Below are 15,658 nucleotides of genomic sequence, written 5' to 3'. Positions count from 1 at the left end.
AGTACTTTACTAACAATACTTATGTTTATACGTAAGAATACCAGCAATACCTGCAGATTGTATATTTACAGGAAACCAAATTTTTAAGTTTACATGATAAAAGATTTTCTGGGATTACACAATCAGCATTTGTAAAATATTGCCCTTGGCTGCATTATAAAAACAGATATGTCAACAGGCGCTCAATATGAAACTTATACATATTAGGAAATTAATTCCATTTGTTGTATCTTTCCTTACCACTCATATAATGTAATAATAATATAAAGCCAAAGCTTTTGTCATTAAACCTGACCCTCAGCAAAATATGCTGTTATATTTATTGCTTAAAATAATGTGGCCTCAGTTTTTACAGACATGCTTTCATATTGATTCTGTTTGGTGTTGTATGCCCTATATTTAACTAGGTTTTTGTTAAATGTGTATTATACATCTGTTTAAATGATGTTTCTATAAATAATTGCAACGTGTGTTATCGTTGGTGTCAATTTTACAAACTGTAGCATTCTGAAAAAATTCTTCCAAAATTGAATCAAAAATATTTTCTTTTATTTTTGCTTTCTTTTATTACATTTTTTCTTATTCTATTAGGAAAAAAAACTCTCATTTCAACAACAACCAACAAGTGGTCTGCTGACATCTAAATAGATTTAAATTCATATTCCTGTTGGCTTTCCTTTGCTTCCTGTGTAACGACCAAAGATGACTCAGCAACTTCGGCACTTTTAATTTGGAGATGGGAAGGATATACCACTTCCTGTGTGGGGGATAAAGGCTCACTTCCTTCACTGTAATCTGTGATTGTGCTCTGTTGGATAAGATAGATGTCTGAGAGCTTTCCAGCAACCTCATTTTGATGGATGTACGTTTGGATGGAAACTGTTTTGGTTTAATATCTTTCACCCTGCACCTCATTCCTCTTCTCCCTACTGAAACCGCCACTGAACTCTCTTGTGGTCAGAACGTTGGCGTCAAAATACTGAGCTCCGTCTCTGTGCTTCTCACTCCTTTATTGTGTGTCTATCCACAGCATGCAATCCCAACCTCTGCAGAGCCCAGGGCCGTGGTCTGCAGCCCAAAGGCCTGAGGGTGAAGGAGACGGCAGACTTCAAGGTTTACACCAAAGGAGCTGGCACCGGAGAGCTCAAAGTTTCCATCAAGGGCCCCAGTGAGTAAACTTTCCTGCCATTTTAGTGCCCTATTTGAGAGGAGTAGCATAGAGGATTGAGAAAAATCAATGTCTCTGTTTCCAGAGGGGCTTGAGGAGCCGTGTAAAAGGAAAGATCTGGGAGATGGCGTGTATGGATTTGACTATTACCCCACCACACCTGGTACATATTCAATCACCATTACCTGGGGAGGACAGCACATCCCACGCAGGTAGTAATGTCTGCAAATAACAACTACATTTGTTAAAAAATAAAACACAGTGACTAATCGCTCTCTGCTCTTTTCAGTCCTATCGAGGTCAAGATTGATGCTGAGGCTGGCCCGCAGAAGGTGAGGGCCTGGGGTCCGGGGCTGGAGGGCGGCGTTGTTGGCAAGTCTGCTGACTTTGTGGTGGAGGCTGTTGGAGACAATGTTGGTACACTAGGTAAGTAAAGGCTAGAGATTTATGACACACTGTTACGACGCACAGGCCGCCCCTTCTAAAGCTGCCGTGTGCCCCCCCCCACGTCTAGGCTTCTCCGTGGAAGGTCCATCTCAGGCCAAGATCGAGTGCGACGACAAGGGCGATGGCTCCTGCGACGTGCGGTACTGGCCCACGGAGCCTGGGGAGTACGCCGTGCATGTGCTCTGCAACAACGAAGACATCCAGCATTCCCCCTTCATGGCTGAGATCGTCAACCCGCCAGAAAAAGACTTCTACCCTGACAAGGTGTGCACATGCTGGGACGTCTGTGGTGTCTCCATTAAATGGGCAAGCTCTTGGTCATGGTTAAGTAGCATAGCCTTTTCATCTGCTGTGTTTATTCCAGGTTAAGGCATACGGCCCGGGGCTTCAAAGCAGCGGTTTGGCTGTTGGAAAGCCCACAGAGTTCACAGTGGATGCCAAGCAGGGAGGAAAGGCCCCTCTGAAGATCCTGGCCCAGGTAGGCCCTCATAGGTTGAGCTTTGCTGCTACATTTCTAAGCTCATGGCAGTCACCTTATTGCTTTTCCTCATCTGTACAGGACGGCGAAGGCTTGCCAGTGGACGTCCAGGTTAAAGACAACGGCAACGGCACATACACTTGTACTTACACCCCCCGTAAACCTGTGAAACACACAGTCATGGTCTCCTGGGGTGGCGTCAACATCCCAGAGAGCCCGTTCAGAGTAAGTACAGCCTCAGGCTTAAACGTTGGCTTCTTACACTCAGGATGTTTATCACAGAAAACGCTGACATTTCTGACCACAGATGAATATCGGAGCAGGCTGTCATCCAAACAAGGTGAAGGTATCGGGGCCTGGGGTGGCAAAGACTGGCCTCAAGGCCTTTGAGCCAACCTACTTCACTGTTGACTGTGCTGAGGCTGGTCAAGGTAAAGCTCAGAGACATGTCGCTTTGCACATTTGCTTTCTGCACTGCTTGCTACTTCTATGATGACGTTGTTCCTCTGTCCTTAGGGGACATCAGCATAGGAATCAAGTGCGCCCCTGGAGTGGTGGGACCCGCTGAAGCCGACATCGACTTCGACATCATTAGGAACGACAACGACACGTTCACTGTGAAATACACTCCTCCAGGGGCAGGCAGCTACACCATAATGGTCCTGTTCGCTGACCAGGTATGTAGACATTTAGTTGTCTGGATTTGTGTTGTGGATAATGCATCTTACACATGTGTTGTTTGTTGCATAGGCTATTCCAATGACGCCCATCAGGGTCAAAGTGGATCCTTCCCACGATGCCAGCAAAGTCAAGGCAGAGGGACCAGGACTCAGCCGCAGCGGTAAGAGCACATGCAGGTTAATCCGTGCCAGTCTGACAATGTTCACGTCTTTATTTGACCTTTTTCCCAGATTCAATAACAGACTGATTTTCCCTTTCCAGGTGTTGAACTGAACAAACCCACTCATTTCACAGTGAACACTAAAGGAGCAGGGAAAGCAAACCTGGACTGCAACTTCAGCGGCCCGCTGAAAGGAGAAGCGGTCAAGGACTTTGAAATCATCAACAATCATGACAACACGCACACTGTGAAATACACCCCTGTGCAGCAGGTAACCTATAGAAGCTAACGGATGCACGTACAGTGTCTCTATCTGCCTTGTTGTCTGTAAAGCCCTATGATAATTTTCGTAAAGAATGTTTTCCTACATAATCTGTTCACTGACCACGTCTGTGTTGCTGCCCCTCACCAATCTTCAGGGCCCTCTGGGAGTCGCTGTGACCTACGGTGGAGATCACGTTCCCAAGAGCCCATTCAATGTTGGTGTGGCTCCCACACTGGACCTCAACAAGGTCAACCTCACAGGCCTTGGCGACAGTATGTAATCCTTGTCTCTCAGCTCCCGTTTATTTCAGTGACATGGTGTGAAAATGGTGCGCTGAGCTACAGTTTACCCTATGTGTCACTGCAGAAATGACTGTAGGCAAAGACCAGGAGCTGACTGTCAAATCAAAGGGTGCCGGTGGACAGGGCAAGGTGGATGCCAAGGTTACCGGACCATCCGGGAAGCCTGTGTCTAGCAAGGTATGATATGGTTTTAAATGGAGAAAGCTTGGTGTCCAGGTTAAGACGTGTTTTTTTTAATTACTAAAACCGCACGCTTTATTGCAGGTGGAGCCAGGGCTGAGTCCAGAGACCAGCCATGTGAAGTTCATCCCCCGTGAAGCCGGCCCGTACCAGGTGGAATTGACCTACGATGGCGTACCGATCCCTGGGTCACCCTTCAGCTCCACAGCTTACCCAGCCACGGACCCCTCCATGGTTGGTCACAGACTGCACATTGCACATGTATGTAATGAATGAATTGAAACTAATTAAGCCTCTCCTGTCAGGTTCGCTGCTCTGGCCCAGGCTTGAAGCGTGCTAAGGTTGGGGAGACGGGGACATTCGTTGTGGACTGCACCAACGCCGGCCCGGCTGAGCTGACCATTGAGATCATCTCAGACAGTGGCACTGAGGCAGAGGTTCACATTCAGGACAACGGAGACGGGACCTACACCATCACCTACATCCCTTTGTACCCTGGTTCTTACACTCTCACCATCCGCTACGGTGGTCAGGATGTGCCCAACTTCCCTGCTCGGCTTAGCGTTGAACCTGCGGTCGATGCCAGTGGAGTTCGCGTGTTCGGACCTGGAGTGGAAGGCAAAGGTACTGGGGGGGGTATATTTCTTTTTGGTCGCAGGTGATGTTTAAATTGGATTCATTGTTTTACCCGTTTGTGTTCTTAGGCGTTTTCCGTGAAGCAACTACAGATTTCACTGTGGATGCTCGTGCACTCACTAAGACCGGAGGTGACCACATCAAGACCCTCATCAGCAACCCGTCAGGCAGCCGCACTGATGCTCTTATTGCTGACCTTGGAGATGGAACCTACAATGTAGAGTACACTCCCTATGAAGAAGGTCAGTGCGTGTTTCCTAAAGTTGTAGGTTTGGGTTTATTATTTATGTAGAGACTTATGTTGCCCATTGCTTCTGTTTTTCACAGGTCCACACAGTGTAGAGGTCTGCTATGATGGTTCTCCAGTACCCAAGAGTCCATTCCACGTGGCTGTCACCGAAGGCTGCGATCCAGCTCGTGTTCGCGTGCATGGCCCTGGTTTGAAAGGTGGCATAACCAACAAGCCTAACAAGTTCACGGTGGAAACCAGGTAAATAAGACCAAAGATTAGTCAGAGTCTGAAAACGTTAACGTCCCTGGGTCTCCTGCATTTTACTGTCCGATCCTTCTTCAAACAGAGGAGCAGGCACTGGTGGTCTCGGTCTGGCCATGGAGGGTCCTTCAGAGGCCAAGATGTCCTGCACTGACAACAAAGACGGCAGCTGCAGCGTAGAGTATATTCCGTACGAACCGGGCACATACAACCTCAACATCACCTACGGAGGACAGCCCATCACAGGTGCACAGCCATTACAGCTCAGACACTAGTTCAGCCTGTATCTTAGCCTCATTCCTCATCTCTTTTATTATCTCTCTTCTCTCACATTTTCTCCCTCACCAAATCAATGAACCTTCTTCCAGAATATAAAATCTACCCAAAACGAGCGTCTGTAACGCTTGGTGGTTTATTTCTGCAGGTAGTCCATTCTCTGTGCCGGTCAGCGACACGGTGGACAGTACAAAGGTGAAGTGCCAGGGACCTGGTCTGGGCAGCAACGTCAGAGCCAACATTCCTCAGGCATTCACAGTGGACGCCTCCAAGGCTGGAGTGGCGCCGCTGCAGGTCCGCGTGCAAGGACCAAAAGGTAAGTGTGTGTTCTGATGCGTCTGTGTACAAAGAACTCCCTGTAATAAACATGAACATGTAATATTTAACTGTAGGTGTGGTGGAGCCTGTGGAAGTGGTGGATAACGGTGACCAGACTCACACAGTCAACTATGTTCCCACCAGAGAGGGACCTTACTCCATTAATGTGCTCTACGCTGACGAGGAGATTCCACGCAGGTGATGCACTAAACTACCTCATTGTATGTGGATTTTATTCCCTATTTCTGCTCTCTTTTAACTTCTCCTGTTTTCTCCATTAGCCCCTACAAGGTGAAGGTGCTGCCCACGCACGACGCCAGTAAGGTGCGTGCCAGCGGACCCGGCCTCAACACCACGGGGGTGCCCGCCTCCCTGCCCGTGGAGTTCACCATCGATGCTAAAGACGCCGGCGAGGGACTGCTGGCGGTGCAGATCACTGTAAGTTAAGGCCTTATGCACACGGTAAAAACAAATTGTATTGGTTTTTCACACTGCAAACTCTGTTGACTCCACAGGACCCAGAAGGGAAGCCAAAGAAGGCCAACATCCGCGACAACCATGACGGGACCTACCTGGTGTCCTACGTGCCGGACATGACGGGCAGATACACCATCCTCATTAAGTACGGAGGGGACGAGATCCCGTACTCACCCTACCGCATCAGGGCCCTTCCCACTGGAGACGCCAGCAAGTGCACCGTCACAGGTAAGACTGGAAGAGTCAGACCCCCCCATGGATCGGTTTCCACACACTGTAGGGATAATACAAGCCACCCTGACTTTGCACCCGTAGACCAGAGGTTCACCTCACGCATCCAGATGTTTACTGCTTCTTCCTGCTACAGAGCTCATTTTTTATCAATCATAACAGTAATGAAACAACAAAAAGTGGGTCTGTGGTTTTACTTATTTTGATGTTTAAAGCATTAGTTACATCACCAATACTTTCCTCAAGCTTCTCGTCTGACTTCAGAAGCTTCAGTTTCATCTTGTAGCTCATTGATCAATGCACTGGTATGTTGTGTTCCTCACGCAGTGCTCTGGTTACACTCAGAACCCCCCCCTCCCTGCTGCACTCCACCATCACCGTTTGTTTTCCTCCAAGTGTTTGGAGCACAGTTATTGCCTCCCACCACCCCCACCCCCACCTGACTTTCTTTTTATTTGTCACCTTTTTTTTTCCTCGCTCTCCTGCTTCTCACCGTTCCTATTATCAGTCTCAATCGGCGGTCACGGTTTAGGTAAGCTCCCCTGAATGACTCGATGACGTAGAGGAACTTCTCTACCCTTTCTGTCTTTTTACTTCAGCATGGAGGATAGTGGCACCAGCTTTCATCCAGATATCCCACCTGTGTCTGACATTTTCCACTTGTCTTACCTCCCTATCTCATTCCATTTCCTCTCACATGTCTCTTCGCCTCTATTTTCCTCATGTTTTAATTGGACCGACTAATGGACTAACAGAGTAGGTAGGATGGCATGGTGGAATGGCACTTTGGCTAATCCAGCTTTGAGTTCTACCTGGAAACTGTATGATAACACGAGTCGATGGTAACAACGTACATTAAATGGAAATAACCTGACTAGATCTACTGGTTGTGGAATGTGCATGCTGACTGTGCATCTGTGAACGGGAGTGTTTGCCTGTTTAGAAATCGAATAGCATTTCACATCTGACCTCCTTCACCCTCAAGGCGCCGGCGTTGGCCCGACGATCCAGATTGGCGAGCAGACGGTCATCACCGTGGACGCCAAGGCTGCCGGGAAAGGCAAGGTGACGTGCAGCGTGGTCACGCCCGAGGGGGCCGAGCTGGACGTGGACGTGGTGGAAAACGAAGACGGCACCTTCGACATCTTCTACACGGCGCCGCAGCCTGGCGAGTATGTCATCTGCGTCCGCTTTGGAGGGGAGCACATCCCCAACAGCCCCTTCCAAGTCACGGTGAGTCACCTGCAGCTTGAGTGCTATTTGGTTGACTCTTGTTGTGAAAAAAGCTGCTTTCATCTGCAGAAGCTTCGTGATTGGCTCCTGGTGCCACCAACAGTTTCTAACTCACTGTGACTACTGTTGTATCCCCCTCTCATCCCTTTTAATGTCTTAAACCCTTTCCACCCCTTGTGCCCCACCCACCCCTTCACCACATCCCACCTCCCTCAGGCACTGGAAGGAGCTCCATCAGACCAGCTCATGCAACAGACCCAAATGCCCCAGTTCTACGCTCAGCAGCCCTGGGTACCTAAAATATCTGTCTCCAGCCTCTTTCATGCGTCTCGGTTCAGTTTTTGCTCCCTCTGCCCTGCTCCTCTGTGTCATCTTTGTCGTCATCCGTGTCCCGTCATCAGCGTCTGTGTGTCTCGTCACAGGTGTTTCATACCTGAAAGGGCTTTTCTCTCATTTCACTCGCTTCATCTCATTACCTGGGTTGTTAACACATGGACAGTGTGACAGAGCTGCACAGTGTCTAAAACACACATAGAATAAAAATATATTTTTTGCCCCTGGAACTGAACAATTTTCATAAAACATTGTGCAGCCCCTCTGTTCGGCACTGCTCCATGTTAAGGAGACTAAAGCAGCCATTTTGAGACTCAACAATGTGGAGTCCACATTTTACAAAATGGCTAAATGTGCTTCTTGAGGGTTCCTTGATGTACCAGTGTTTTTGTCCTCACCACATTGTGCCTCAGAGTTTGTCGGTGTTTTCATCTTGACCATGATTCCCATTGTCGATCATTTCACTCATGACTCTCATCCTGTTGTTTCCTGGTGTGTGGAAGCTTTTACCCCTCTGTTCCGGACTGTGTCGATACATCTGTGATGCTTCATGTTACAGTAGCCGCACCAATCACCGCAGCCTCCCAAGATTGTGTCTGACCTCTGACCTTGTCCTCTGTCTCCCAGGCAACTGATAGACCTATGGGTATGAATGGTTTGGATGTAGCAGGGCTGAGACCATTTGACCTGGTCATTCCATTCACCATCCAGAAGGGAGAGATCACAGGTAACATAAGCACAGAAACTTTCGTTTTGGTTTCTATGTTGCGGTGTATTTCTACTAAGTTCCTGTTCTCCGTGTAGGTGAAGTACGGATGCCATCAGGCAGCGTTGCCAAGCCTGACATCACAGACAATAAGGATGGCACCGTTACTGTCAAGTACGCTCCCACTGAAGCTGGTCTGCACGAGATGGACATCAAATACGACGGCCTCCACATCCCTGGTAAAGTTGAACTCTGACAGGTTTAGAACTCGGCGTGCTTGTACTGCTGGACTCAAACCCTCTTTGTATCATTTACAGGAAGCCCACTGCAGTTCTATGTGGACTACGTGAACAGCGGTAACGTCAGTGCCTATGGCCCTGGTCTCATTCATGGGACTGTGAACAAGCCGGCGGTCTTCACTGTTAACACTAAAGATGCTGGAGAGGGTATGTAGCAGTCAATGACGTTAACCCCACCCCCAGGTGCTGGAGAGGCAGTCGCATGTAACGCTGCATGCCCATGCACTGTTGTGTAGGTGGTCTCTCCCTGGCCATTGAGGGTCCGTCGAAGGCCGACATCAGCTGTGTGGACAACCAGGATGGGACTTGCACAGTGTCCTACCTGCCTGTGCTTCCTGGGGACTACAGCATCCTGGTCAAATACAATGACAAGCACATCCCCGGCAGCCCCTTCTCTGCCAGGATCACCGGTAAGAACGGAAGCCTCACCCTGTTCTGCCTGTGATCCGCATACGCTGGAACTCACTGTCACGACTCTGTTTCCAGGTGATGATTCCATAAGGATGTCCCATTTGAAGGTGGGCTCTGCTGCAGACATCCCCCTGGACATTGGGGAGCTGGACCTCAGTCAGCTGACCGCCTCCCTGACGACGCCCTCGGGCCGGGAGGAGCCTTGCCTGCTAAAGGTTCTGCGTAACGGACATGTCGGTGAGTGTGCGTCTGACTTGAACAAGTTGAAACTGAGCCTTTTATTGTGTGCTTAATCGTGCCTTCTTGTTTTTATATTTGTCTGTCGCAGGCATTTCATTTGTTCCCAAGGAGATTGGAGAGCACCTGGTGAACATCAAGAAGAACGGTCGCCATATTCCCAGCAGTCCCATCGCCGTTATGATAAGCCAGTCAGAGATCGGCGACGCCAGCCGTGTGCGTGTGAGTGGCCAGGGCCTAAGCGAGGCCAGGACATTTGAGCCCGCCGAATTCATCATCGACACACGTGACGCCGGTAAACGCTAATAAAACAACCATTATTTTCTATACATGGGTTCTTTTCGCCTTTCACTTCCAGTCATTCACGCCTCTGATATTTCTTGCAGGCTACGGTGGCCTGAGTCTGTCCATTGAAGGACCCAGTAAAGTGGACATCAACACTGAAGACCAGGAGGACGGCACCTGTAAGGTCACCTACTGCCCCACTGAACCTGGCAATTACATCATCAACATCAAGTTCGCCGACCAGCACGTGCCAGGTGATTACTTCCGAAGAGCCCGGAGATGCAGAACAGAACAGGATGGTTCTGAACTACTGAACCAAATCCACTGTTTTGTGTGTGCGTGTGTTCACAGGTAGTGCTTTCACAGTGAAGGTGACAGGAGAGGGCAGAATGAAGGAGAGCATCACCAGGAAGAGAAGGGCAGCATCTGTTGCCAATGTAGGCAGCCAGTGTGACCTGAGCCTCAAGATCCCAGGTGACTAAAACTGGAACTGAAAGTGCAGCCACCCTTTTTGAATAATACTTTAAAGGTTAAACAAAGCCTCCTTTAATGCAGTTCGTATCTAATGATTCAAGTGTCCGTGTCTCCTCAGAGATCAGCATCGCGGACATGACCGCTCAGGTGACCAGCCCGTCTGGCCAGGTTCACAAGGCCGACATCATGGAGGGAGAAAACAACACCTACTGCATTCGCTTCATTCCCACCGAGACCGGTGTGCACACGGTGTGCGTGAAATACAACGGCATGCACGTTCCCGGCAGCCCGTTCCAGTTTACTGTCGGGCCCCTGGGAGAGGGAGGGGCTCATAAGGTTCGAGCTGGTGGGCCAGGTCTGGAGAGAGCAGAAGCAGGAGTCCCAGGTTAGTGTCGGGGTCAGTGTTGGCGCTGAAATGTGTTGGGGCTTTTATCCATAATGCTAGAATCTGCTTTTACCGCAGCCGAGTTCAGTATCTGGACAAGGGAAGCTGGAGCCGGGGGACTCAGCATTGCGGTGGAGGGACCAAGCAAGGCTGAAATCGCCTTTGAGGACCGCAAGGATGGCTCCAGTGGGGTGTCCTACATCGTGCAGGAGCCTGGTGAGAGAAGAGACAGGGAGCGGTTTATGGTTGGTTAGAAGCAAAGAATGTGCAGGAGGTTAAATGTTTACACATCCAGCAAGTTCTAGTTGTTTTCACATTCCTCCTTTTTTCAGCAACTCTCCTCAACTGTATTTTTGTGAAGAAATCCGCCTGTTTTTGTCTGTGTGACCGTTTCATTTTCCTCTCGTAGGAGACTACGAAGTGTCCATTCGTTTCAACGACGAGCACATCCCCGACAGCCCCTTCATCGTCCCTGTGGCCTCGCCGTCGGACGACGCCCGTCGCCTCACTGTTGCCAGTCTTCAGGTGAGGCTCTGAGATGCACACACATCCGTGTGCGCACACACCAGGCCAGAGTACACCGCCCGCAATGCAGCAGCAACAGCAGCTCGTGGTTTGGATGGTAGATTGAAGTAGTGGATGCAGTTTCCGTTTGAAGTCAGTCTTAGTCCAATAATACTTTTTAGTTTAAAATCACTGCAATATTGTGGAGTTGTTAGCGTAAGCGGTTCACTCCCATATTTAATACTTTTTCAAGTTGAACGTAGTAGTTTGTGAATGATTGAGCAAGAGCTGATACACCAGATTCCAGCTTAGCATTAGCAGCTGCTGTTGCATTGTGGGGCGGTGCAAGGGCTTCTGGGATTCTAGAGGACTGTGTGTGTTTCTCGTGCCTCATTCTAAAGGCTCCCAACAGCCACCTTTCCCAGTGATGTGGGGCGCTAAAGGGTTAAAGAGGTCTGCCAAGGGCTGTTTTCTCTCTGTCTGACACACGTTGAAGCCCATTTCTCACAGGGCAAGAAAACATTTACTTAAACAGGATAAAATAATACAATAAGATTTAAACTAAACTACAAATTTTGCTTAAAAAGTCCAAATCTGGACTTCATAATGACGACATCATTGTTCTGACCATTATTATAAACTTTCATCTGCCTTTTCATTAGCTGTCACGAACTGGCTTCTGCACTGCACTGGTTTTCATGATTCATCATTTTTCTCACAGATGTATTGAGTTAAAAAAGTTGTAAAATGAAACACAATGTGAAGACCTAACACGTGGCCTGCATGCAGCCACAGATGTGCTCACAGATTACACAACACATCCACTTTTCCTCTCCCTGTTCTTTAGTTTCTGTTTAACCCGTACAAACACTGCACAGCCTCCTCTTTAGCCTTGTTAGCGGTCCCCAGGTAAGATGGGTAGTGGCGTTAGACTGTTGATTTTGGGTCAGTAGATTGTACATATATCATTACTGGTATTAATGATGGCGCGGAGCAGTTTTGAATGTTTGAGTGTGTGTTGTTGAGCAGGAGTCGGGCTTGAAGGTGAATCAGCCGGCGTCGTTCGCCGTCAGCCTTAACGGGGCAAAGGGTGTGATCGACGCAAAGGTCCACAGCCCGTCTGGAGCTCTGGAGGAGTGTTGTGTCACAGAGATCGACCAAGGTAACCGCAGGAAGGCCGTCCAAACTCGCCCTCATGCCTTCTCAAGTCCAGTGGTTTCAAATATCAGTAGGGTGGTGGTTGTGTTGCTGAACAGTTTCCTGTACCTTACGTTGCATCCTTTTTGTCTAGATAAGTACGCAGTTCGGTTCATCCCCAGAGAGAACGGTCTGTATCTAATTGATGTGAAGTTCAATGGAAGTCACATCCCTGGGAGCCCATTTAAGATTAGAGTTGGAGAGACAGGCCAGGCTGGAGACCCGGGGATGGTGTCAGCGTATGGGCCAGGACTGGAGGGAGGCACCACAGGTAACACGCTTCTTCTCTGCACAACGGACTGGAAGCACCTTTCAGCTCACTGGTCTTGGGGATATCACATTGATCCATATTGATGGTTTAAATCCTCCTCATTTTCTCTAATGCATCTAGGAACTTCGTGTGAGTTTGTGGTGAACACGAGCAATGCCGGCCCCGGCGCTTTGGCTGTGACCATTGACGGACCCTCCAAGGTGAAGATGGACTGTGTGGAGTGCCCTGAGGGCTACAGGATCACATACACCCCAATGGCCCCTGGCAACTATCTCATCTCCATCAAATATGGCGGCCCTTATCACATTGTTGGCAGTCCATTCAAGGCAAAGATCACTGGTGAGAAAACATTTAAATATACATTAAATCTTTTTTTTTTGTAAAAAAAGCTTATCAAAACAACTAAGGTTGACTTACTCCATTGTCTCCTGTTCTAGGTTCCAAACTCGTGTCCAGTCACAGTATGCACGAAACCTCTTCTGTCATGGTTGACCCTGTGACCCGCGCCATCAGCTGCACTCAGCAGGGAGCTCCCACTCAATCCGATGCCAGTAAGGTGGTGGCCAAAGGTCTTGGCCTGACCAAGGGCTTCATCGGTCAGAAGAACAGCTTCAGTGTTGACTGCAGCAAAGCAGGTGTGTTTAATTGGGATTCAGACAATGGTTGAGTGCATAAAACGTGACTTGTGGGCTCGCAGTGCATCAGGGCTGTCTCGTGCTGATATAGATGCTCGTTGGTTCTCCCCCCGCAGGTCGTAACATGCTCCTGGTTGGTGTGGATGGCCCCAGGGTGCCCTGTGAGGAGATCTTAGTGAAACACTTGGGCAACCGTCTGTACAACGTCAGCTACCAGCTCAAAGAGAAGGGAGAGTACATCCTGGTGGTGAAGTGGGGAGACGAACACATCCCCGGCAGCCCCTTCCACATCACCGTGTAACAACCCAGACCCACACCCGGGAAACTTGTACCACTGTTTAAAACTGAAACTCTTGTCTACAGTAGATTCTAATAAAGCGTTGTTTACATCTCCAGGTTCCTTCTACGTGTTAAATTTAGCTTCTTAGAAGTATTATAATACGAAAGAAATTGTCCAATCAGTATTTACCCTCAGTGAGATTTGGGTTTAAAGCCAACGTCTTTACTGTAACCCAGTCCAGACTGTCCCAAAGCACACAGCCACTGACTGTTCCTCTCTCAGTTCTTCCAATAGTCACATGATCAAATAAACGTATGGAGGAGAAAGACGCACCTTTTCCACCTGTGCCTTAGGTTATTTTATATTTTCAGACATGGGGGTGACTTATGTAGAATGGTAGCATAGTAGCAGTAGATGTAATAGATTTTGGCCCAGCTGAGCCCAGAATTGGATGGAAGGTTACAGTTTACACTGGAGGAGGTATAAATGACCCCAAGGCCAAATAAAGTTGGGACGATGTGTAAAACAAACAAAGGCAATGATTTGCAGATCTCGTCATCCTATAGTTGGAACAGATTGATGTGGATGTGGCATCTTGGAAGTGTGGAGGCCAGCCTGGAGTTTTAGGAGAGGAGTGACGTCCTATTCTCGTGTGATGCAGGAGTCTAGCTGCTCACTGGACCTGGGCCTTTGCTGCCGATCCTTCTTTCTTATCTTTGCACAATACAGCTTTAACGTTTTTCTTTCAGTTTTGCATATTGTCTCAACTTTTTGGCTTTGGTTGTACATGAATGATGGATCCAGTTCTATATGAACAGTGACAGGAATTGAACCAAAGATTGTCAGGTGTGATGCAAGTGTTTGGGCATTCCAACACAGACACACTTTGGATTCAGGCCTTTACTTGTCCATATAAAACTCAGATCAATGGCTTGTTCCTTATTTACACAGGGGTGTAGGCTTTGTGGTGTTGGTGCTCAGCACTGATCCGGACTCGCTCCAGCATGCGTGTTCACGATGCTCTTTAACCTGTTTGTTTTATCTGCTGCTAGTGTGATCCAGTTTTAGGCACTGCTGTTCTTAGGTTAGACGATGAAACATGGGGCGACTAAAGTGACCGGGGAGGAGGCGGACACATTTCACAGCAGCTAACTCGCGATTTGTCTGACACGCTCTGTCGGCGCCGCTGTAGCGGAGTGTGACGCCAACTTGTGCATCCACACGTGTAATTAGGTTAGATTCAGAGTCACACCAATGTGAGATGTGTTGAATATCAAAGGTTTAAAAAGGGAAGAGTCCAACATGGTGCTGGACAGGACGGCTGAAGATGCTGTGGTTTGTCAAGTCCTGGAAACATGACGACCAAAAACAAAGATGATGCTTTGTTTCGTGCTCTTTGCTTGTAGCTCCCCTCTTCAGCCGACAACCACTCCCCCCGCCCCTCATCCTTCCAGCTTGCTTTGTGCGTAGTCTGTATTTCAGAACAAAAAATGAATCTTGTCCTAAATAATAAAAAAGGCTTTAAGTGTTTGTAAGACAGTATTTTGATACACAATAAAGTTTAAGTATTTTTCTGTCAGTCCTAACTGCTGTGTTGTCTTTACACTTTGGAAAACGGAATATTGTCCTGTTCTGATCAATTCATTGGTTGATTCTGAGTGACATTTTCATGAAGTCAGACTTATTGCTGTCCTCATTAATACTGATGAAGCAGAGGGAGCACTGAAGTATGTTGTGTTTATCTAGTTCCCACCGAGTATTAAATGTGTACATAACTGGAGCCAACGCCCTTCCTATAAAAACCCCACAAATAAAGCCGCCGCTCATTCTCATCGCTTTCTACCCCCAGAGGCCGCTGCGGGAGAACCAAAGCAATTCATGAAGCAATAAAAATAAAATAGAACGTCCATACCCTTAAACTCGTTCATAATCTGGTATGTGTGAAACGGAAGTAGACTGAAATCTATATTAAAATAAAATGAACCTGATTAAAACATAAATACAGTTTGATGAGTGCAACCGCTGGCGATTAAGTCGAAAATCTACAGGTATTAAGCACTTAATGTTTTTCTTTATTTTGTAGTTTCTACAATTAATTAGGTAATGGTATATATTCAATTATTCATTCTTTTTCTAATAAGGTTTATAGTACTTGAAGTATTCCTTCAATTTCTAAGTAAGGTCATCAGTACATGTAACTCAACTGAGTAAAAGTACATTTGTCCCATGAATAATAGCAGAACCAACCAAAGAAAACGCTGAGATAAATATCAGTGTATCTATGTATGTAATGTAT

General features: G+C 47.8%; 1 protein-coding gene across 3 annotated transcripts in view; it reads left to right on the top strand.

The window, feature by feature from the left end:
• Positions 1 to 14,948, top strand: part of flna (filamin A, alpha (actin binding protein 280)) — a 30,937-nt gene extending 15,989 nt beyond the window's left edge. Inside the window, exons 10-49 of one of the 3 annotated variants that reach the window (XM_029155868.3) lie at positions 1,031 to 1,168; positions 1,254 to 1,380; positions 1,458 to 1,594; positions 1,683 to 1,879; positions 1,980 to 2,093; positions 2,175 to 2,318; positions 2,401 to 2,524; positions 2,610 to 2,770; positions 2,844 to 2,934; positions 3,036 to 3,205; positions 3,354 to 3,471; positions 3,566 to 3,678; positions 3,766 to 3,915; positions 3,987 to 4,305; positions 4,386 to 4,559; positions 4,645 to 4,807; positions 4,896 to 5,056; positions 5,235 to 5,402; positions 5,479 to 5,602; positions 5,686 to 5,842; positions 5,920 to 6,109; positions 6,621 to 6,644; positions 7,098 to 7,345; positions 7,562 to 7,636; positions 8,306 to 8,405; positions 8,483 to 8,623; positions 8,702 to 8,830; positions 8,920 to 9,093; positions 9,170 to 9,331; positions 9,423 to 9,626; positions 9,718 to 9,870; positions 9,968 to 10,090; positions 10,209 to 10,475; positions 10,554 to 10,691; positions 10,885 to 11,000; positions 12,009 to 12,141; positions 12,271 to 12,447; positions 12,568 to 12,786; positions 12,885 to 13,082; positions 13,199 to 14,948. In XM_029155868.3, coding sequence (XP_029011701.1) covers positions 1,031 to 1,168; positions 1,254 to 1,380; positions 1,458 to 1,594; positions 1,683 to 1,879; positions 1,980 to 2,093; positions 2,175 to 2,318; positions 2,401 to 2,524; positions 2,610 to 2,770; positions 2,844 to 2,934; positions 3,036 to 3,205; positions 3,354 to 3,471; positions 3,566 to 3,678; positions 3,766 to 3,915; positions 3,987 to 4,305; positions 4,386 to 4,559; positions 4,645 to 4,807; positions 4,896 to 5,056; positions 5,235 to 5,402; positions 5,479 to 5,602; positions 5,686 to 5,842; positions 5,920 to 6,109; positions 6,621 to 6,644; positions 7,098 to 7,345; positions 7,562 to 7,636; positions 8,306 to 8,405; positions 8,483 to 8,623; positions 8,702 to 8,830; positions 8,920 to 9,093; positions 9,170 to 9,331; positions 9,423 to 9,626; positions 9,718 to 9,870; positions 9,968 to 10,090; positions 10,209 to 10,475; positions 10,554 to 10,691; positions 10,885 to 11,000; positions 12,009 to 12,141; positions 12,271 to 12,447; positions 12,568 to 12,786; positions 12,885 to 13,082; positions 13,199 to 13,383 — 6,206 coding nt within the window. In that variant the 3' untranslated portion in view covers positions 13,384 to 14,948. The remainder of the gene's footprint in view (positions 1 to 1,030; positions 1,169 to 1,253; positions 1,381 to 1,457; positions 1,595 to 1,682; positions 1,880 to 1,979; positions 2,094 to 2,174; positions 2,319 to 2,400; positions 2,525 to 2,609; positions 2,771 to 2,843; positions 2,935 to 3,035; positions 3,206 to 3,353; positions 3,472 to 3,565; positions 3,679 to 3,765; positions 3,916 to 3,986; positions 4,306 to 4,385; positions 4,560 to 4,644; positions 4,808 to 4,895; positions 5,057 to 5,234; positions 5,403 to 5,478; positions 5,603 to 5,685; positions 5,843 to 5,919; positions 6,110 to 6,620; positions 6,645 to 7,097; positions 7,346 to 7,561; positions 7,637 to 8,305; positions 8,406 to 8,482; positions 8,624 to 8,701; positions 8,831 to 8,919; positions 9,094 to 9,169; positions 9,332 to 9,422; positions 9,627 to 9,717; positions 9,871 to 9,967; positions 10,091 to 10,208; positions 10,476 to 10,553; positions 10,692 to 10,884; positions 11,001 to 12,008; positions 12,142 to 12,270; positions 12,448 to 12,567; positions 12,787 to 12,884; positions 13,083 to 13,198) is intronic. The other 2 variants (XM_029155870.3, XM_041071509.2) reach the window with 2 other exon arrangements.
• The last annotated feature ends 710 nt before the right edge of the window (positions 14,949 to 15,658 follow it).

This window comes from Betta splendens, chromosome 7, assembly GCF_900634795.4.
Source record: "Betta splendens chromosome 7, fBetSpl5.4, whole genome shotgun sequence".
Taxonomy (NCBI): Eukaryota; Metazoa; Chordata; class Actinopteri; order Anabantiformes; family Osphronemidae; genus Betta; species Betta splendens.
The sequence above is the reverse complement of the archived record's forward strand: the minus strand, read 5'-3'. Positions and strand labels throughout refer to the sequence as shown.